We start from the raw sequence: 19,067 nt of genomic DNA on the forward strand, positions 1-19,067 counted from the left end.
AAAGCCTGATGCTAAATGGACTAAAAGGAGTATTAACATCAGGGTAAGACCCCACACAGCTAATCCTGTAATCTGTGAAAGGAAAAGGTCTGAGGTGTTTCTAGGCCTAAACAACAACCAGAAGATGATGTAAATGCATATCAAGGAGGGGGCAAAACCACAACTGGAAACTGATGCAAATGAAGGTCAAGGAGGGGCTCAGGTCCCAGCCCCAGCAAGCAGAACTTGGCAGCCTCCACCACATGGTTCTGGATCTAGAGACAGACAGCAGGAAAGGGGTTGTGGAATCTTTCTCCTTGCTTAAGGAAAGATAATGACTGAGGTCAGATGCATGACAGGGGAGTCTCTACATAAAGGCCCAGAGAAGCTATTGTTTGAAGCTATAAAGGTGAAGCCTGGATTGCATTGGAGAACCCAAGATGTTAGAGATGCCAGAGCCATGGGACACCTGCCAAGGAGAGCTGATAACAGGGTATAGAACCAGTCCAAGAACAAAAAGGTGTGTTGCACTCAGCAAAGCTAGAAGGAGTGGGAGATTTGAAGAATTCTTTGACATTAGACTAGGAGATGCAGAATTTGGAGTTTGCCCTGCTGTTTTTTGGTCTTGCTTTGGTCCAGTGATCTTCACTATGCCCCTTTTAGCTCTTTTAGAATACCAATGTATATTCTGTGCCATTGTATGTTGGAAGTGTGTGATTTGCTTTTTGTTATTACTTTTCAGGGGTTTACAGTTGAATGATAGCCTTTAGTCACAGAAGAGACTTTGGATTTTGAACTTTTAAACAGTGTTGAGACTGAAAGATTATGGGGACTTTTGAAGTTTGACTAAATGCAGTTTGAGTTATGATATGTCTATAAACCTGTGGAGGCCAGGGAGTAGAAAGTGGTTGGAATGAGAATGGCTCCCCTAGGCTCATAAATTTGAATGCTTGGTCACCAAAGAGTAGAACTGTTTGAGAAGAATTAGAATGGTTAATAGGTGTGATCTTATTGGAGGAAGTATGTCACTGGTGTTAGGCTTTGATGCTTCAAAAGTTCATGCCGGGCTCAGTCTCTCACTCTCTTCCTCTTAGCTGTAGATCAGGAAGTAAAGCTCTCAACTACTGCTCCAGCACCATGCCTGTCTTCTTCCTGCCAGAATGGCCAAAGACTAACCCTCTGAAACTGTGATCAAGCCTGCAATTAAATGCTTTCCTCTATAAAAGTTCCCTCAGTCATAATTTCTCTTCACAGCAATCAAACAATAACTAAGACAGTTATGTAAGTTTGAGCCTCCTTAATTTTAGTTAAGCTGAGATGCTAATATCAAAATATTACAAAGTCAATATGAGATTTAAGTAAAGTGAATGCAAAATTACTGTTTCTTGTACCCGAACACCCACCAAAGCAGAACATAGCAATAGAAGGTAGTTGATTGGGGGACTAGATTATGGCAACTGTCCAGCAGCTGAAAGAGAATAAGTCAGGAAAGAAATAAGAGCTGATAGACCCAAAGAAATATTACCAAGCTATGCATTGCTACAGACTTTTAAGGTCAGTTCCAAAGGGGAGCCGTTGGACTATACTTAAGAATTTCCAATGTGTTAGTGAAGAGTGAATTGGAAGAATGCTAATACCCAACACAAAGGGTTAGAGGTAGAGATATATGATTCACAACAATTAAGCATTTTCCAAAGGAATTCCACATCATAATTCTAGGTAAGGCTCAGGGAAAGACAGGAAGAACATCTGAGTCATTTGGAATATACAAAGTGGAAAGCTAAAGCAACAGAGGTATTAGGTGAAATATAATCCAGTAGATCTGATGGTCAGTGCTCTTTCTTGTTACTGTTTGCGGTGAGGTTATCACAGATTCATTGAAGAGAAACTAAATTGTTATGGAACTATATGCAGATGGAAGAAAATCTACAATCCAGGAAAATTTCTAGATGATCTTAAAATTATAAGCAGTGCTAACATTCCTATGAAAGACCTATGAGAGGTCCAGGAAGAAGATCAACAGGGTCATCTACCTGGTTGGTAACCAGGACACAATGAAATAAGGTAAGATTTACCTTTTCATTATACAGCTTTAAGGCTTATAAAACACTCTACTATGTGTCATCGTATTTATAGTTACTAAGGAAACATGAAAATATCTGATCTAATCCTCGTTTTCTACAAGAAGAAATACGAAGTGTCTTCATGTTAAGGGTCTAAACCAATAATTCATTGTCTATTTGTATAAAGCCTGAATGTAAAAACAGTCATGTTTATCCAAATGCAAAATATTCCCTTTGTGTTAAATGAAATTGCTTATAGCAGTGGCTTGTCAGCCTTGAGACTTACCTTGATTTCAGTCACACAAATATACTCCTCCAGCTACTAGAGCAGAGTTTATCTTTAGCAAAATATACATTTCTTCTTCTATTGCTACTTTTATGACTCCACCCCCTAACAATGATAGCAGCTATATGTGAAGAAAATAATACCTAGATACTATGTGTTCTAGACAGTTCCTAGCATGAATTAACTTTAAGAGAATTGACAACCCAAGTAGCAGCAGAAATCTGAATCTCAAGATGGAGTCTCTACCCTGTATATTACCAACTACTTTCTGACTATATAAGAATGGTATCTATTTTCAGAACAATTTATACTCAGAAGAAAGAGAAACATGGACTATTCTTACTACAAAAATTAGAGAAAAATAACTGTGTGTGTGTGTGTGTGTGTGTGTGTGTGTGTGTGTGTGTGTGTGTGTGTAGGGAGACACAAAAGAAAGCACCAAAGACAAGAAGAAAAGTCCCTATTACTGATTCAGTAGGAGATTTTGTTTCCTATTATTTCAGAGTATATTTACAAAATCCTGGATCCTATTCTCTACACTAAACAAACATGCATACATTTTCACTTTCATGTTCATAAGATTTTTATACGATCAAAAGCAGTTTGGAATGATCCCTTACCAGACATTAGAGCCCTCACTCTGATTTCTCAAAACAGAAAATATTTTCTTAGCTTGCTATACCCATAGTCTGAGGCCTTCCTTTCTGTGCTTCAGAAAGTCAGATCCAGATCCAAATGTCTCATGTATGAGAGACTTCCTGGATTAACAGGGACTACTCCCAGCCCACAGATGTTCTTCTGTGGATGACTTACTCGGTCAGTTTTCCCTTCTGTCTGAATGCTGGCGTGGCTCCGGACCTCATGATCTTCTTCAAGGTCAGAAACATCCTCCAGTTCCTCTGGAGTCTGTGAAAAGAAAGCAAAGCAAAGTTGATGAGCCTGTAAAATGTTGCCATCACTTTGAAGAGTCTGTGGGACCTCAGAAAGGTGACTGTTGAAGTGACATCTGATCGTGGAATCCAACCACAGCTAGGCATACAAGAGAGGCAGTAATTCAAATTAAAACTTCAACATTTTCATACCAGCATTATAATAGATAAAAAGTGGAAACAACTCTACTGAAGAATGTGTATACAAATATTGTCCATCCACACAGTAGAAGATACTTTGTTCGTAAGGACAAGCCAAATAGCTATTCATCTTACACAGTAGATGAGCCTTGATTATATCATGCTATATGAAAGATGTCAATCATATAGTACATAGAACATGACACGAAATTATTGGAATATGCAAATCCACTGGAAACAAATTTGACTAGTACTTTATGGGAGAATGATGCAATGACTGTTGAATGGGTACATACTTTCTCTTTGGGATGCTGGCAATTCTGGAATTAGAGAATGATGATCGCTATAGACTACATGAACTCACTTAAAACGTTGAGTTTTTGCTTTGAAAATGAAGAGCTTTATTGTATATAAATTATATTCCAATAAATGTGGAATAGGAGAAACATTAGAGATCAGATGGAAGATTGGCAGTCAGTGCAAAGCAATTTGACCAACAACTGTATGGTTATGCTAAACCAAGTAGCTTAGAGTTAATAAATTTTTAAGTCAGACAAGTTTCATTAGGTCAATAAACCACTAGTTTCCGCCACAACAGTCAAGAAACAGCATTTTCTAGGAGCTTACATGAAAAGTAACATAACTTGAATGTCTACATGTATTATCAATAGTTAGTCAATGTCCATTCTCGTTTTTCAGTATCAATTGAGGCAGCTCTTACTCAGGAAATCTCAGATAGAGTTGGATAACTGAGATGGTTTTCCTCATCTTCTTGATTTGCCCTTGTCACAGCTCATCATACTTTAGCTCTTTATTTTTTTTTTAAAATTGGGAAGCTAAGTATTGCATGGTCTACCCTGTGAGGTAAGGATCAAGTGAGTGCACTTATCAAAATAATAATTTAAAGCTAACCACTGTCTTTACTGCAAATACATGTAGAAATACATACAAATAATTAATATTTCTTTCATTTTACACAGTCACAGCTTTAGAATATGATGTGTTTAACACAAAGCCCTAATGTCCAATCTAGGAAAAAAATAGTTTTTTAACAAAATCATTCAAAATGAAGTGAAAGACAGTCTGTGTCTCTTCTATAAACATGGTTTCTGAAGACTTGCCTCCTTAAACCACTTCTGATTTTCCTTAAACTTTGTTTGTTATACAGTAATTTGGACGTTTTCATGATTGCCCGGGGTCTTCCTTCCTTTGGTACCAATCTAAAGATGAGACAGGTGATTATTAGTTGGTATAGTGGAATAAATTATCAATTTCTCATTCACTATTGGCTCCAGATAATTTATCATCTCATGCGTCTTTAAGCAGCATGGTCTTTGTTCTCCAACACTTGTAATGAACAGTGTTCCCTCCCCCCCCATTGCTTCACTGCAGAATCCTTTATATTTATCTCATCTGACTGCTGGCAGATATTAATATTCTTCCCTCACCGAGGCCTCCAGTGTGCTCAGCTTTTGTTATCTATCCACAGATCTTTTGCAGCTATGAGTAACAATGATCATGGAGCAATTGATTCTCTCTTCCCAGGTATTAATAGCCTGAGTTGAACACCATGCAACTTCTACAAAAACCACACATTTTACTCTTAGCCATTTCGTGTAGTCTCACAGGAGTTTTGAGAAAATACATTTCCTACCTCCCTCCTTGATATATCCAGCAAGTCTCCTGATATATGAATATATTTTGTTGATCCAATCCCCTTTCTTGTATACGTTGCTTTTAATTGAAGACTGTCTGATGCCTCCACTGTGATCAGTTTCTTAGGCCTTTTGTTTATTACCTGGGTTCCTTCATCCTTTAGTGTTACATAGCCCCATCATCCACTCCCATCAAGTCCCAAATAAAGCAAACTAACTAAAAAAACTATGCTTTCAGAAATCTCGAGGACCATTTTTGCTGCTGGAAGAGATAAGTCTACCAATTACACTCACATACTTCTGTGCTTTCGTTTTCCTCTAACATGGAACTAGTATTTTTCTTGCAAAGCCACCAAAATTGACCTCTTCTCTACACGAACAAAATCTGTGGGAGAGTGTTCAAAACACTTGCTGACACACATGTCACATTCCGGAAGGCAAGAGGTTAGAAGGCATTGCAAAATAAAAAGTTAAGTTTATAGTGAAACAATTTAAAATAAGCAGAAGCCAAGAAAGAAGAATTCTTTAACTGTTTTCAGGGATACACCTGTTAACATTTTCAGCTATGAAGGCAAATTGTGGAAAGATTAAAATGCATTTTTTAAAATGGGTAGATTGGGCTGATGGGATACAATATATAATAACCTCTCAAAAATAGAGTTCTTCTCAACTAGTGACTTTAGAAATCTGAAATTTCGGAGGCTGGTGGTATATGAGAACAGGCTTAGCATGTGCTCTGGTTTCATTTCTATTGCTGTGATAAAACACCCTGATAAGAAGCAACAGCAACAGAGAGGAAAAAAGCATTTGTGTGACTTGAAATTAAAAGTTACAATCCATCATTTTGTGCAAGTAAAGGCAAGAACTCACATAAATTACATGACTTCCTCAGTCCAAGGTAGACACATAGTAAATGCATCCTTGCCTGCTTGCTTTCAGCAAACTTTCTCCTCATTGATGCTCTTCAGGACCACCTTCCTAGGGAATAGTGTTACCCACAATGGGTGTTGTCTTCCTACATCAATTAACAATTAAAAATTTCCTCCACATACATGCCCATGGGCTGACCTGATATCAATAATTAAATAATCTCCATTAAGACTCTCTTCCAAAGTGATTCTAGTTTGTATTGGGTTGACAGTTAAAACTAACCAACACAATATGGGGAAAATGTATGTGTTTCCAATTATCAGTCTATGACAGGAGATTGAACTATCAAAATAATGATGATGTAGGGCACAACAACCCAGTAACTTTGAATAATGCAAATCTGAATTTGAATTCTGGCCATCCAATGAGGGATACTGTCCATTCTGTAAACCTTTTAAAAATTTGCTTTCCTCAGACCAGAATCTAGATCATATTACCTAAGCCCAAAAAGGGTATTGTGCAGCTCAATTGTACTAAGATTCTGTAAGGGATAAACCTGCAGACAGAGCTGTGGTATAATAAGATTGCTTTTCTGATGTTTTCTTCTTCCTGTGCTATCTAATTCAGATATATTTTTCCCAAAATTTTTATGTAAACTTTAATGCTTCCAATTTGATCCAAATTTATTTTCAGACTGTGACCTGGACAGCCCACTAAATACTTCTTACTTCAGAATCCTCAAATAGCATGCTCTGTGGACATGGTGGTTAGTGAACACCTGTGGTTATATTTGTATAATTACACCTACATATTATGACTGTGCTAAACAGGATTTAATATAATTCTGTATATAATGTTTTTCTTATGAAGCAAGTGAGGAGGATTTTTAATTGAAGTTTAATTTTCCTTAAGATTAAGATTATCTTTTAAAGTGGCTTTGGCAAGGATTTACCTTAGAATGTTCTCTAAGGGATGGTGGGGATGAATTACCTTCCTTAAGTGGACTGTATCTAAATCTGAACAAAACATAGGTGGCTCAATTGTCCAGAGAATTTTTAACAGTTCTAGGTGTTAATTAGTTGTTTCTTATATCAGAACTCAGGAAATTCATTTTATATTTACCTCTCAGAATTTGCTTATTAAAAGCTTTCATCAGAGAGCCCAAAAGTGACTTGAAGTAAGCTTAAGTTCCATACCCATGATACAGTAAACATACTACCTAATACCTCGGGGTATTCACAGAGACAAAATAAGATGATGTATTTAAATATTATTCATTAAATACGAAATTTTGAACTGTCGATATTGTTGATAATTTTAAATTGTCATTATTTTCCTTGAGTCTTAGTTATGTAAAAGAGGGAAAATAATCAGGTACGACACTTGAAAACATGCTGCTTGAGAATTTTATTTGAGGCAGCAAGGGGAAGCAGTAGAGTGGACACTAAAACTTCAGGAGCAGAATAAATTATGGATATATACATGGGTAGATGATATATAGATGGACAGATGGACAGATACATTTCTTTCTTGGGAAGTTCTGTGCTTTATCACTGTTTAACATGGTCTTGTTTATTCTTTTTGCATGTGCAGTGACGTGAATGAATGGTCTTATGACTGGAAACTCATCTTTCCAAACCTCACAAAGGCATAAATCTAAAGTTTCAAAAAGAAAATTGATGTTCACTAAAGAGTTACAAAACAACGATGTAAAGATGAAAAATTAAAGGAAGAGAAAGGAGAGGGAGGGAAGGGAGGGAGAAACTGACGAACTCTATACCTCTGACCCAAAAGTTGAAATTTAACTTTTCTTAATGTTCAACAAACCAGTGACCTTCCTGACACAGTTCCCTAATTCTACTCCCCCAACCGCTCTTTTATTCTGACCCATTACAAGGGGTGATGATAATTATTCAGTTCTATACAAGGATTTTTGAGGATCCTGGTAACGATGTAAACATGTGGGGTAAATCACAGCCTCAATCTCTGGATCAGGAAACTAGTGGGTAGTCATTCCTCTGCTCAGAATATATCAACAAAACACAGCAAGTGCAGAAGTCGCACATCAATTCAGCAGTAGGGTCATAAATGAAAGTGACATCATCAATATTACCATCCCTATTCAGCCACCAAATGAGCCTGTCACGTAACTCAGATCCTAAGAGGAGCATTCCTAATTCATGAAAACTGTCACAAGATGAGTCCAGCTGGAAGTTTAAATAAAGACATAAAAGACAAATGAAGCCATGAAAGATAATAAGGTTTGGGTGAAAGCATATTTTTAGAAAGTTCAAATAGTAGAAATTTCTAGATTCAAACCAAACTCTTTGACATTCTTCTCTTTAGATTAGGAAAATGAAGCAGTCATGTTTAATTAAGCTCTTCGTGTATAATTCATCAGCAAAATGGAGCCTGGTAATACCATGTTCCTTTTCTCAGTCACTCTTAACAATTGACATACTATTAATTCTTGTTATTTTACTATCACGGTAGAGAAGATCAACCCTTATATTTAATAGATAATGGTTCAGTATCATGCAACTAATAAAGGCCACTTCAAAACTGGGCCCAAAAGCTATTTCATGGACCATGTGACATGGTAGTCACAATTGCAAGATAAGTTTGAGAAACTTAAGAAGTGCTGTGTGCATTACAAAGGGTTTAGGGAGGCTAGGGAAATTCATTAGTCAGGAAAGTGTTTGCCATGAAAGCATGAGGACTTTTGTATCCTTAGCACCCAGGCTAAATATGGTGTGCATACCTCTGCTGTTCATAGTTTGGGAAGGGAGAGACTGGAGACTTCAGGGCTTCCTCTCCAGACAGTCTAGTGAAACTACTGAGCTCCAAATTAAGCAAGAAACTGTCTCACAAAAATAAAGTGGAAAGTGTTTATGGATGACATCCTATGGGGACCTTTGGCCTCCACAGACACTTGTACTCATATACCCGCCTACATACCTACACATCTACACACACACACACACACACACACACACACACACACACACACACACACACACAACTTTAAAAGTGTGAATATGCTACTTACAGAACAAGGTAGGCCAGGCATTTTGAGACGTTGAGAATCACAAGTGACTTCTCTCAAGTCTCCCTCTCTGGCCACATATTATATATATGACTCAGGCCTTACTCATTGCTCCACTGCTGCCTCCCTATAACTAGATATAACTTTGCAAACTGAATTGAGAGAAAGTCTTGCTGGAGGCTGTGGGAGTATACAGCAGGTGACAAAAATATTCACAAGTCGACTCACCAGGTGAATAATTCTCTGATGGGGAGCCCCACTTGGCAAAGACTGTGGGGTCGCTGACTGTGGATGACTATTTGCTTCTGTCTGTGACTTTCTCATGCCACTACATTTTTTCCCTAAAATCAGCTATGGGTATTTCCCCCACTGCTTGTGTGTTTATCTCATGAATATATTCCATCTTTTGGGCACACATATAGCTGTGGGTGTTCAGGAAGATGATCTCTGCTTAAGCTGTGTAATTTTGATGAATAGAAATAATACTAGGATATTTTTCATTACTCAGTCTGACATATGAAAATGGCAATATTCTCAGCTACAAAGCCAGGTGTCTGTTTCTTTGAACCAAAGTCAGGCTGACAACATTAAGATATAAATTCCCTGCAGCAACTGGCTTTCTGCACGTACTCCTAACCTCAAGGTTCAGCCAACCTACCGTTTACTGTTTAAGCCCTGAATTTCAGTGTCACTCTCTGTATAGGAAAGCTCACCACTCAGAGCTATATGCCTACTTTACTCTCCATGCCTGTTCAGCACGACCTCCCTAGCCTGAGAGAAACTGTATAACTTATCATGTGTTATTGGGATGGGTCAGACCCTGTATATGTGACTCATAATTGTCCAGAGTTTGGCAGCTGAAGGAGGTGTATAGAGAAAGAGCTATGTAGAGAGAACTGCTGTCAGAAGAGCTGTGTGGAGCTACAAAGAGAGGATGTGTGCAGAGAGAGCTGAGAGTGAGTGAGTAAGAGTGTGAGTGGGTGGGTGGGTGAGTGAGCGAGTGATGTAGAAGTGAGTGAGTGAGTGAGTGAAGAATGAATGAGTAAAGAGTGAGTGAGTGATGTAGAAGAGAAATGCAAGTTATGAATGGAGAAATGCAACAGAGCAGAAAGAAGTATGTGTAAAAGAGTGATATATGCTATGGAGGGTAGAGAGAGCTGTGAGAGAGAGCTGTGTGAGAGAGATGTGAAGACGAGAAGAGAGAGCTATGTAGATGAGATGTATAGTTGTGTAGAAGAGGTGTGTGGAATATGTAGGTGTGTAGAGGATATAGCTGTATGGACACAGATTTTTTTCAAGATGAAGCAAAAAGATAAAGTTACCATCAGAACATATGTGTTTCCTTATTACCCCTCAGATAAAGTCTAGCCCTCAGTGCATTCACGGAATTATGATTATGATTATGATTATGATTATTATATTGCATATCCTGGAGGTAGTCTTGAAGCAGGCTCTCCCAAAGGCTGCTGATAAAGTCTGTTTATTTCCCAGGCTAGTTCCCTGGGTTCAATACACACCAAGGTAAAGAAGAATTAAACTTTCACCCACAGCCTGGGTATCAGTGGATCTGAAAACTTCCCATGTCATTTCTTCCCTTTTATTTTTAATTTAATCCAAATTAACATGTATTGATGAGCTAAACTAAAGAACGTAAAGCATTCTTGGACAAGGTTTATGTTATATATTTACAATTTTAATAGAAAGTATAGGGAAATGCTAAAACTCTTATAGTCAGATGAAAACTTACAATGACTTACACTGAATAAGATTTAGTGTGTTGAGAAAGCAGTTTCCTCAGAGGAAAATAAAACTTTGGGCTGAGATTCATAAAATTAAAAATATCTTATCTTCTGCATCAAACTCCATAACCAAATAAACACTGAATATTTGATTTTTTAAAATTTTTTCTTACAATAAACAGTGTAAAATAGCTTACCAGATTTTAAATATCTACAGACTTTGCTTAGGATATTAAAATAAGATATTCACATAAGAGAGAACCCCAAACAGTTTCTCAGAGAACAAAACAGGCCAAGTATTTAGAGTTTTTGAGTATCACAAAAGATGGGAATAGAAACTCTCCCTTCCCCTACCAGGTATCATTTCATTTTAAGTGAGTAGATGTGTATGTGTATCCTGGCAAAAAGCTTACAAAAAACACATCAAATAGACTTCAGTAATTATCATCTATGAGCTTTGAAATATTACATGCAGCTTTTGTCCTTTGAAATTGATTTGTTTCTAAATGTTTACAATGCGCATTTATTGCTTTTACTGGCAGGGTGAAAAAAAAGCAATAAATGTTATAAGGAATTCTGCTTAAGGTTCAACAGGCCATTTCAAGGACATGTAGGAATTTTAAAAGGGGTAAGACTGGAAGAACTGAGGAAGACCCCATGGCACCTTGCAATGTGTCTGCTCATGCTCTGTGGTAGGAGCTGATGTAAGCACAGAGAGAGCATCCCGAATGTTGGGAAACCTGCAGCATGTGCCTTCATGATCACAGCAGACACTAAAGGGGACTACATTAGCAGAGGCAAAGAAGCCCCTCCCCCACCCACCCAGGTGCAACCCCTCCCCCCAGCCCCACACTGCATTGTCTTCTTAGTTCTGTGGATCTGTAAGATCAGTCACTTCATCATTTCCTGCATCACAGTTTCACCATTCAGAAAAGTGGATTTATGAAAATATTCTCTAGCTGCAATTTTGGAAGGAATGGAGAGTTGTATCTTAGAGTCAATCACACTGTGGATATATATTCTTTAGCATTCAGGAAAACGTTTTACTTTCTGAATTCATTAAGATGCTAGGTACAATATCAATAGCACTAACCCAATTCATCTAGATTTGCAAAGGAATCCTAGGCCCGGTAAGAAAGCTCAAAATGCCAGCTGTGTTTCATCTATGCCACACGCCCAAGCAGGGTATCCATACCTGACATTCCTCTTTTCCTGAGTTAAAAAATGGAGACATATAAAAGAAGTCACACATTAGTAGGGAGATGTTCAGTAAAACAGTAATTCAGATCAGTAGCAGACTTTGGACATATTATTCAGGGTTCATGGATTGAAATTTGCTTTATGGGATATAAGAATTCTCTCCACTGCTAGAAGTAAGTAGAGCAAGCTGGCAGCTTGGGTATAAAATACAACACCGGAATACAACAAAGCAAATGTTTGGACAACCCCAAAGGAAGAATTATGCTGTTGTATAAAGAGTTGGTTTTTTTTTTTTTAAGTCCCCAAACTAAAAGGCCTCTTTGTACAACTAAGGGAATTCATCATCGTGTAAGATGTGACTGAATGTAACCACTCATAGTGGCTGTGAAATTGGCTTTTGAACATGGTTTGTGCTATTTCTAGAGAGATTTGTCCCAAGCAGTGGAATCAGGACAGGTAGGGAGACAAACACAGTGTGGAAAATCATCAAGCAAAAAATGTGCATGCGTCTTTTTATATATTAGAGGTACAGAGAAGACAATCAGTCATCTCATTGTTCTAGAATTGCTCGAAATAAGGTGAATCTTAGTCACATACAATCTCACAAGTATTCATCGTTGGTTGATTTGTACTATCCAAGAACCAAGACCAACTCAGATCAGAATCAACTGGGAAATAATTTAATAAACTTAAAAATAAATTATTCAATAAACTATATATCTATTTACTAGAATAACATCCTACAAAGTAGAATAGGTTACTTATTAAAATAACATGTGATTCAAAAAACAGTTATGTTCAGTAAAATCAGGCAAATTGTCCAAAACCTGTATAGTTCCACTAATGTAAGAGACTGGAAATTTTAAGTTGGAAGTTGCTTAGAAGCTAAGGGCAACATCAAATTATGAAGTGACATGGGTAAGATTTTTCTTCTCAGGTACATTCCTAAGGCACTGATAGCTTCACATTATGCCTATGAAAGTATGCCTAGACACCTATGCCTATGAAAAAGCTTGCTGACATATTCTAAATATGTTTATTTAGTGTTAATTATATCTCAGCAGTGCAGTAGAACTATAGATTTATTTCCTCATGTGCTTATCTAACATGTAAGTGTTAATCACTATATGACCCAAGGTTATAGAGATGAGAACAAGAATTTCTAATTAACAAATACTTTGAAGACATGCAAGTTCATTTTAAATTCATTGATGATTGAACATTGTTACTGGTGAGATGGGGGGAGGTGGGGAGGAACGGGAGAAGAGGAGGGAAGGGGAACAGGGGTTGGATGTAAAAGGAAAGAAAAAATTTAAATTAAAAAATTATTTTAAAAAAAAGGAAATTTATAGATTTGTAGTGAGGGAACATTTAATATACTATTAATTAAAAATGAAATTAGTTTAACTCCTGGAACCATCTATTTTTTGTTCTAATTTCCACTGTTAATATACATCTTCAATCTATTCAACGTAATTTATTATTCCATTCAGGTTTACCCAAGATTGTTCTGTCTACTATTTTCCCTGAAGAGCTTATGCAGCTATGAAGAAACAAGGAATTATATCTAGTCTCTTGAAAAGTTGTCTTCTTTAAAATCAACTTAGAATAAGAGAGACAATTTTCCTTTGGAAGTATATCACTGTTAACAACATGGCAAGATGAAAAATTATGCCACATTCTAGATAAGAGAATTTGCTTGAGTTAATTATCATCAGTTGCTGTGTGCTATTATTCTATTTAAATCTGAAAATGTCAAATATTGCTTTCATTAAAATATAAGGCAAGGAAGCATGAATTGTTACAGATTACATTCAAAAATATTTAGAGAATAGTCAACATGAAGTGCAGCCTGTCAGGTGTTGTAACATTGTCATAAATTATATAAGATTGTGAAACTATTCAATGATCAAATTCTGTTTGTGTATATTTAATGAATTATTCAAATGCTTTACATGCACCTGCCTGGGAAGATATTTATATAATGGAAATTTTTTGTTTAATTCCAAAGATTTCGGTTTGATTTTTGTTTTCTGCATGCTCTATAACCTGCCCCTAAGATAATATTCTTATGTGTATGTGCATACATTGTTTTAGCTTATTTTAAAGCAAACAGCATAGCAAGTATGAAGACTTTCTAGAATACCGAAGACTATGTATGAGTAGGTATATTTTCATAGTGATACACCAACCTTCTATCCCTACTTTAAAACTAGGCTGTCTAAATAAATGAAACTTTTCCTTTAATCATTAACTCCAGATCTTTTACATAATGAAACAAAAGCAAAAATTTAAAACAAAACAAGTGAAGGTTTGTTCCATTACATAAGGAATTGAGTAAGAAGTTAGTTCGGCATTCCTGGGAAAGATGGCATTGAATCTAGGTTTTCACTCTTGTTTTCAATTATATGACCATTAATACAGTTATCCACCCATTTTGTCATTGAACAAAGCCTTTATGAAACACTAGATACTACTGAACTCCAAGGGATTCCCTTATATTAGAAAACATTTATTCTGCAACCCTGGCAAATGTATAGATAAAAGATCCTTATGTATGTTTTATCTCTTCCTAATTAAGGTACTCATATCGCCAGCTCCAGAGATGAATGTGGATTTGATCCTGAATGTACATATTGAGTGGCACATTTTCATTTCCATATGAAGTCACCTTTATAATGGCCCAGGGCACCTAACAAGTTCTCAGTAAAAGTCGTCTGTTTTTAATTTCTCATTCCTAAAATAACAACCACAGGAACAAACTAAAACTCTTTACACCAGAGTGGATAATTACCAAAATCCAATCCTGCTACACTATTGACTGATTATGTAACTTTGGGTAACTATACTAAATGCCTTTAATTTTGATGTGCCTAACTTATAGAGATTTTTGGGTTGCCATTAGTACTGACAGCAAGTAATATTGATTACTTAATATACTGCTAAAAGATAAGTATTTAATAAACAAGCCTACTCTGATTTAAATTATTAAAGGTTTTGGCTAAAGTAAAAAAGAATCTTAGGTATTCTTCCATTCTAATGTTAACAGTTGCAAATTTTATTTATTATGCCTAATTAATATCATCAGAATCTTAGAGAAATAATATTAGACAAAGATTTAAGAGATTTGTCCCACATGATGTATATGGGTAAGGAGCCATCAGTCATGTTATTTTAATATTTACTATTTTAGATCCCCTATTCTGCAAAATGTGATTCATTGCATCTCAAAGGGCTGTGAAATAAGACATATAAATAGGAAGATATGTAAGGATTATTAAAGTACATTTCAAATGTCAAGTGGAAGATAGACAGCTGCTAGCACAGCTAATCAGTCATAGGGGAGCATCATATGTAGGTTTTCACTCATGATTTCTTAAACTTGATAACTCAGATCATCAGAAGGACCAGACCTTATATGAGCTAGTTGGCAACTGATAAAGTTTAAGTAAGTTTTAGAAGCTAAAGCAATCTTCATTGAAAAATACATAACTAAAAATGGATAACTGTGGCAAGAAGAAGTCAGAATAGAGGACTAGGGTGTGACAGGGACCACATGTGAGATGTGGCTTAAAATGGAAGGGATTGCAAATGTCTTACTGTCACCTAAGTCAAATGGAAATATGTAAAGAGAAGCTGTGAAGAAGCATCTAGGTGAGGTGTAGGCAGCAATTTTCACACATTCTCTGTTTGTCTCCATGATGTCAGTTGTTCTACATGCATAACATATAATGCAGGTGGGATTCAGCTAAAGATAGGAATCCAGAAATTTCACCCACCAAGGCCTTATCTTATCAGCTTAGAGGTCCCCAAGTTACAACTGTGGAAGATTCAGTAACCCACTGAAGCTCAGAAGTAGAAGTTGACAGTTAAAATTACATCAGGTTTCTTAATTAAACAAAAATCCATATTAGCCTTTGGCCTAATTTTGGTAATTCATAGTTAAACAGTAGAAATTAAAAATCACTAAATTTTATTGCTAATAAATCTCTGTAACTAATTTAAAACCCTTCTAGTCACAGCTAGAAATAGCTATGTCACAAGCTCTTTGAGCTATAACACAATTATATCCATTTTAGCGTGTACAACATCCTGATTTCCTTCATGTACAATACCTGCACACTCCATTTCACATGCCAGATTCAACATGAGAGCTTAATATGGCAATCAGGGGGATTGCAAAAAGGACTAGCAAATACTTGGAATAATGGCGTCCTTAGCAAAAAGCTGAATTTTGCCAAATATTTGCTTTAAGAACACTGTTAGCCTAGGCATGGTGTTGTACACCTTTAATCCCAGCACCTAGGAGGCAGTCAAGTGGGTATCTACAAGTTAAAGGCCAGCCTGATCTACACAGGGAGTCCCAGGCTAGCCAGAGCTATGAATCAGTAAAATACTTTCTGGTAAAGTATTTTTTCATATTCATTCCCTATATCCTTGCAAATCAGAGTCTATCATAGTTTCCATGCCATTCTCCAAGAAAGGTAACAAAGGTACTTAGAAAAAAATTGGCTGATTTTCTAAAACTGGCCAAAGAAATTCTGTGGATATTGAAATAATTACTAGTCTTCCTTAAGGAGGGGAACATAACTTCCCACTCCACAGTTTCTTTAGTCAGCAACTCTCTCTTTCTCTCTCCCCTCCTCCTCCTCCTCTCTCTCTCTCTCTCTCTCTCTCTCTCTCTCTCTCTCTCTCTCTCTCTCTCTCTCTCTCTCTCTCTTCCTCTTCCCCATCCTTTGCTCTGTGTGTGTGTGTGTGTGTGTGTGTGTGTGTGAGAGAGAGAGAGAGAGAGAGAGAGAGAGAGAGAGAGAGAGAGAGAATACCTGAGAAAAATCCACTATAAGAGGAGAGCGTGGCCCTTGTTCATGTTTTCAGCTGTGGTATTGTGTCCTGTCACTTTGAGGTCAAGCATCATGATAAAGAACATATGCTGGAGCAAGATGCTCACAGTGTGGTGAGCAGGATGCAGAAAGAAAGAGTGGAAAGATCTGAAGTCCAGATGGACTGTACACAGTCACTACCACCCCCTGCTGTACCCTGAAGTGCTACCACACCCAATCAGTGGTGCACCATCACTAGCACACTGGAGCTTTGCTAAACTTTCCAGGTCAAGCTATCACAAAAGGCAACACATACGAAATCAGATAAATAGGACTCCACCAAACTGAGTATTCTTCAGAGGAAAGGAAATGATTCCTGTAGGATAAAATCGTCATAAGTTAGTTACGGTGGTTCAAAAGTCAACGGGTTTGATGAATGGATGAGTGTGCCAAGGATAAAAACATATGTGAGTAGATGCTTTTATTTCTAATTTTTGGTCTATCTAAATGTCTTAAGTAGTTTTTAAATGAATACGGTACCAAACATGGTGATGCATGCCTGCAATACAAGCACAGGGAGGTTGGAATGGTAGGACGGCAAGTTGGAGGTTAGTCTGTTGTGCATAATGAAACCTGGCCTCACATAAACAAATATTGAGGCAAATGAATGAATGAATGAATGAATGAATGAATGAATGAATGCTTGAAAGCAAACTATACATTGAATTAAAAAAAAAACTAAACAACAAAAAATCTATATGGACCTGAAGGTTTATTGACAGCCAAGGAAAACAGTAAGTGTTTAGTTAAAGGAACCCTGAGCAGAGTCCTCTGACTGTACAACCTTAGAAACACTATGGAAGCATAACAACTATGAAGGGACCTTGAACGTTATGGAGAGGTGGTAGTAGTGACATCATCCTTGAAGTTTTGTTTTTGTATGATTGCTGTTTGGGTAAATTAAAGTTCTTTTTTTTTTTTTTTTTTTTTGGTTTTTCGAGACAGGGTTTCTCTGTGTAGCTTTGCGCCTTTCCTGGAACTCACTTTGTAGCCCAGGCTGGCCTTGAACTCACAGAGATCCACCTGCCGCTGCCTCCCGAGTGCTGGGATTAAAGGCATGCGCCACCATCGCCCAGCTTAAAGTTCTTAATGTAAAAAAAAAAAAAAAAAAAAAAGCCCACAACAACAAATATTAAAACCAGTAGGAATAGATCCTCTTGTGCTATATTTGAGGTAGAGATATTGTTTTTTATATGCAGGGTTTCTTAGCTATAGACATAAAGAGAATGGTATCCCCATAGCAACAAGAAAATAACCACCACCCAAGTTCTGGTGGCTAAATAAAGTTTGTCATTGCAAATATTTAAATGGTAAGATGGCTAATTTCTGGTCAAGATAAAGTATAAAGTGATCCTTGACTGCTGGCTTAGCGAACTTCTGGGAAGAGGGGGGCAGAAAGATTGTAAAGCTGGAGGACTAGGAAGTGTACTGTGAGATGGAGCCTGCTAGCTGTGACAAGGAAGCTGTATCCACGAAATCTCAACAATGTGGCTGCCTAAACAAGACGTGAACAATTCTAAAACAGCTATCATGTCAACAAAATGGTTCAGGAGAATCTCATGGGGACCCAAGCCTAGATAAGAACTACAAGCAATTAGTAACTGTGGAAATGGGAAACAGTCAGCTCTAAAAACATAAACTACAGGCAACACTCAACGGACTCTGAGAGGTTATAAGGATATGTTTATTCATATGTATACAGAGCAACAATGGCTAACATCAAGGAGGCTACGGATTTGGGAGAGAGCAGAGGTGGGTATTGGAGGAATAAGGGGGAGGAGAAAGGGAGAGTGATATATTTTAGCTAAATATTAAAACATTAAAAAAGAAATGTCCCAAATATGGAGATCATTTCTTCAGAAAAGAAGAAGCTAATTGGAAGGGATACTCCTGAATCTGGGGACAATTTAAAAATAAAAACTTCAATGGCTCTAATTGTCTTAACACTGTTCAGGTTTTTGTTTGGTTTTGTTGTCAGCTCAGTCCTTAATGGTCTAGAAATAGTTCCTACTGGTAGAAAAATAGTAGCTGATATATAAATATATACACAAAAGATGGTTGAAAACACTATTTTGCAATCAGAGATGTATTTATTGATTCAGGTAAAAATGTTTCATTTAAAATGAGTACATTGAATAAAAATGTTTTTGAGGAGTGTAACACAAATCTTAAAAGGTCTTATTAATAAAAAACAAACCTGGAGCCAGGTACTGGGGTGAATTCTGAAAGATCAGAGAAGCAGAGCAAGCCACAGCTAACCTCATCATTCCCCATTTCTT

At 37.0% G+C, this 19,067-nt stretch overlaps 1 protein-coding gene across 4 annotated transcripts in view; it reads right to left on the bottom strand.

Annotated features, from left to right (window-relative positions):
- The window catches only part of Ctnna3 (catenin alpha 3), a 1,464,870-nt gene that overhangs the window by 152,285 nt on the left and 1,293,518 nt on the right, over positions 1-19,067 (bottom strand). For all 4 annotated transcript variants that reach the window (XM_052744818.1, XM_052744817.1, XM_052744819.1 and 1 more), the window contains one exon: positions 3,142-3,234. In XM_052744818.1, coding sequence (XP_052600778.1) covers positions 3,142-3,234 — 93 coding nt within the window. The remainder of the gene's footprint in view (positions 1-3,141; positions 3,235-19,067) is intronic.

This window comes from Peromyscus californicus, unplaced genomic scaffold (assembly GCF_007827085.1).
Source record: "Peromyscus californicus insignis strain IS unplaced genomic scaffold, ASM782708v3 Scaffold_19__1_contigs__length_69161282, whole genome shotgun sequence".
Lineage (NCBI taxonomy): Eukaryota > Metazoa > Chordata > Mammalia > Rodentia > Cricetidae > Peromyscus > Peromyscus californicus.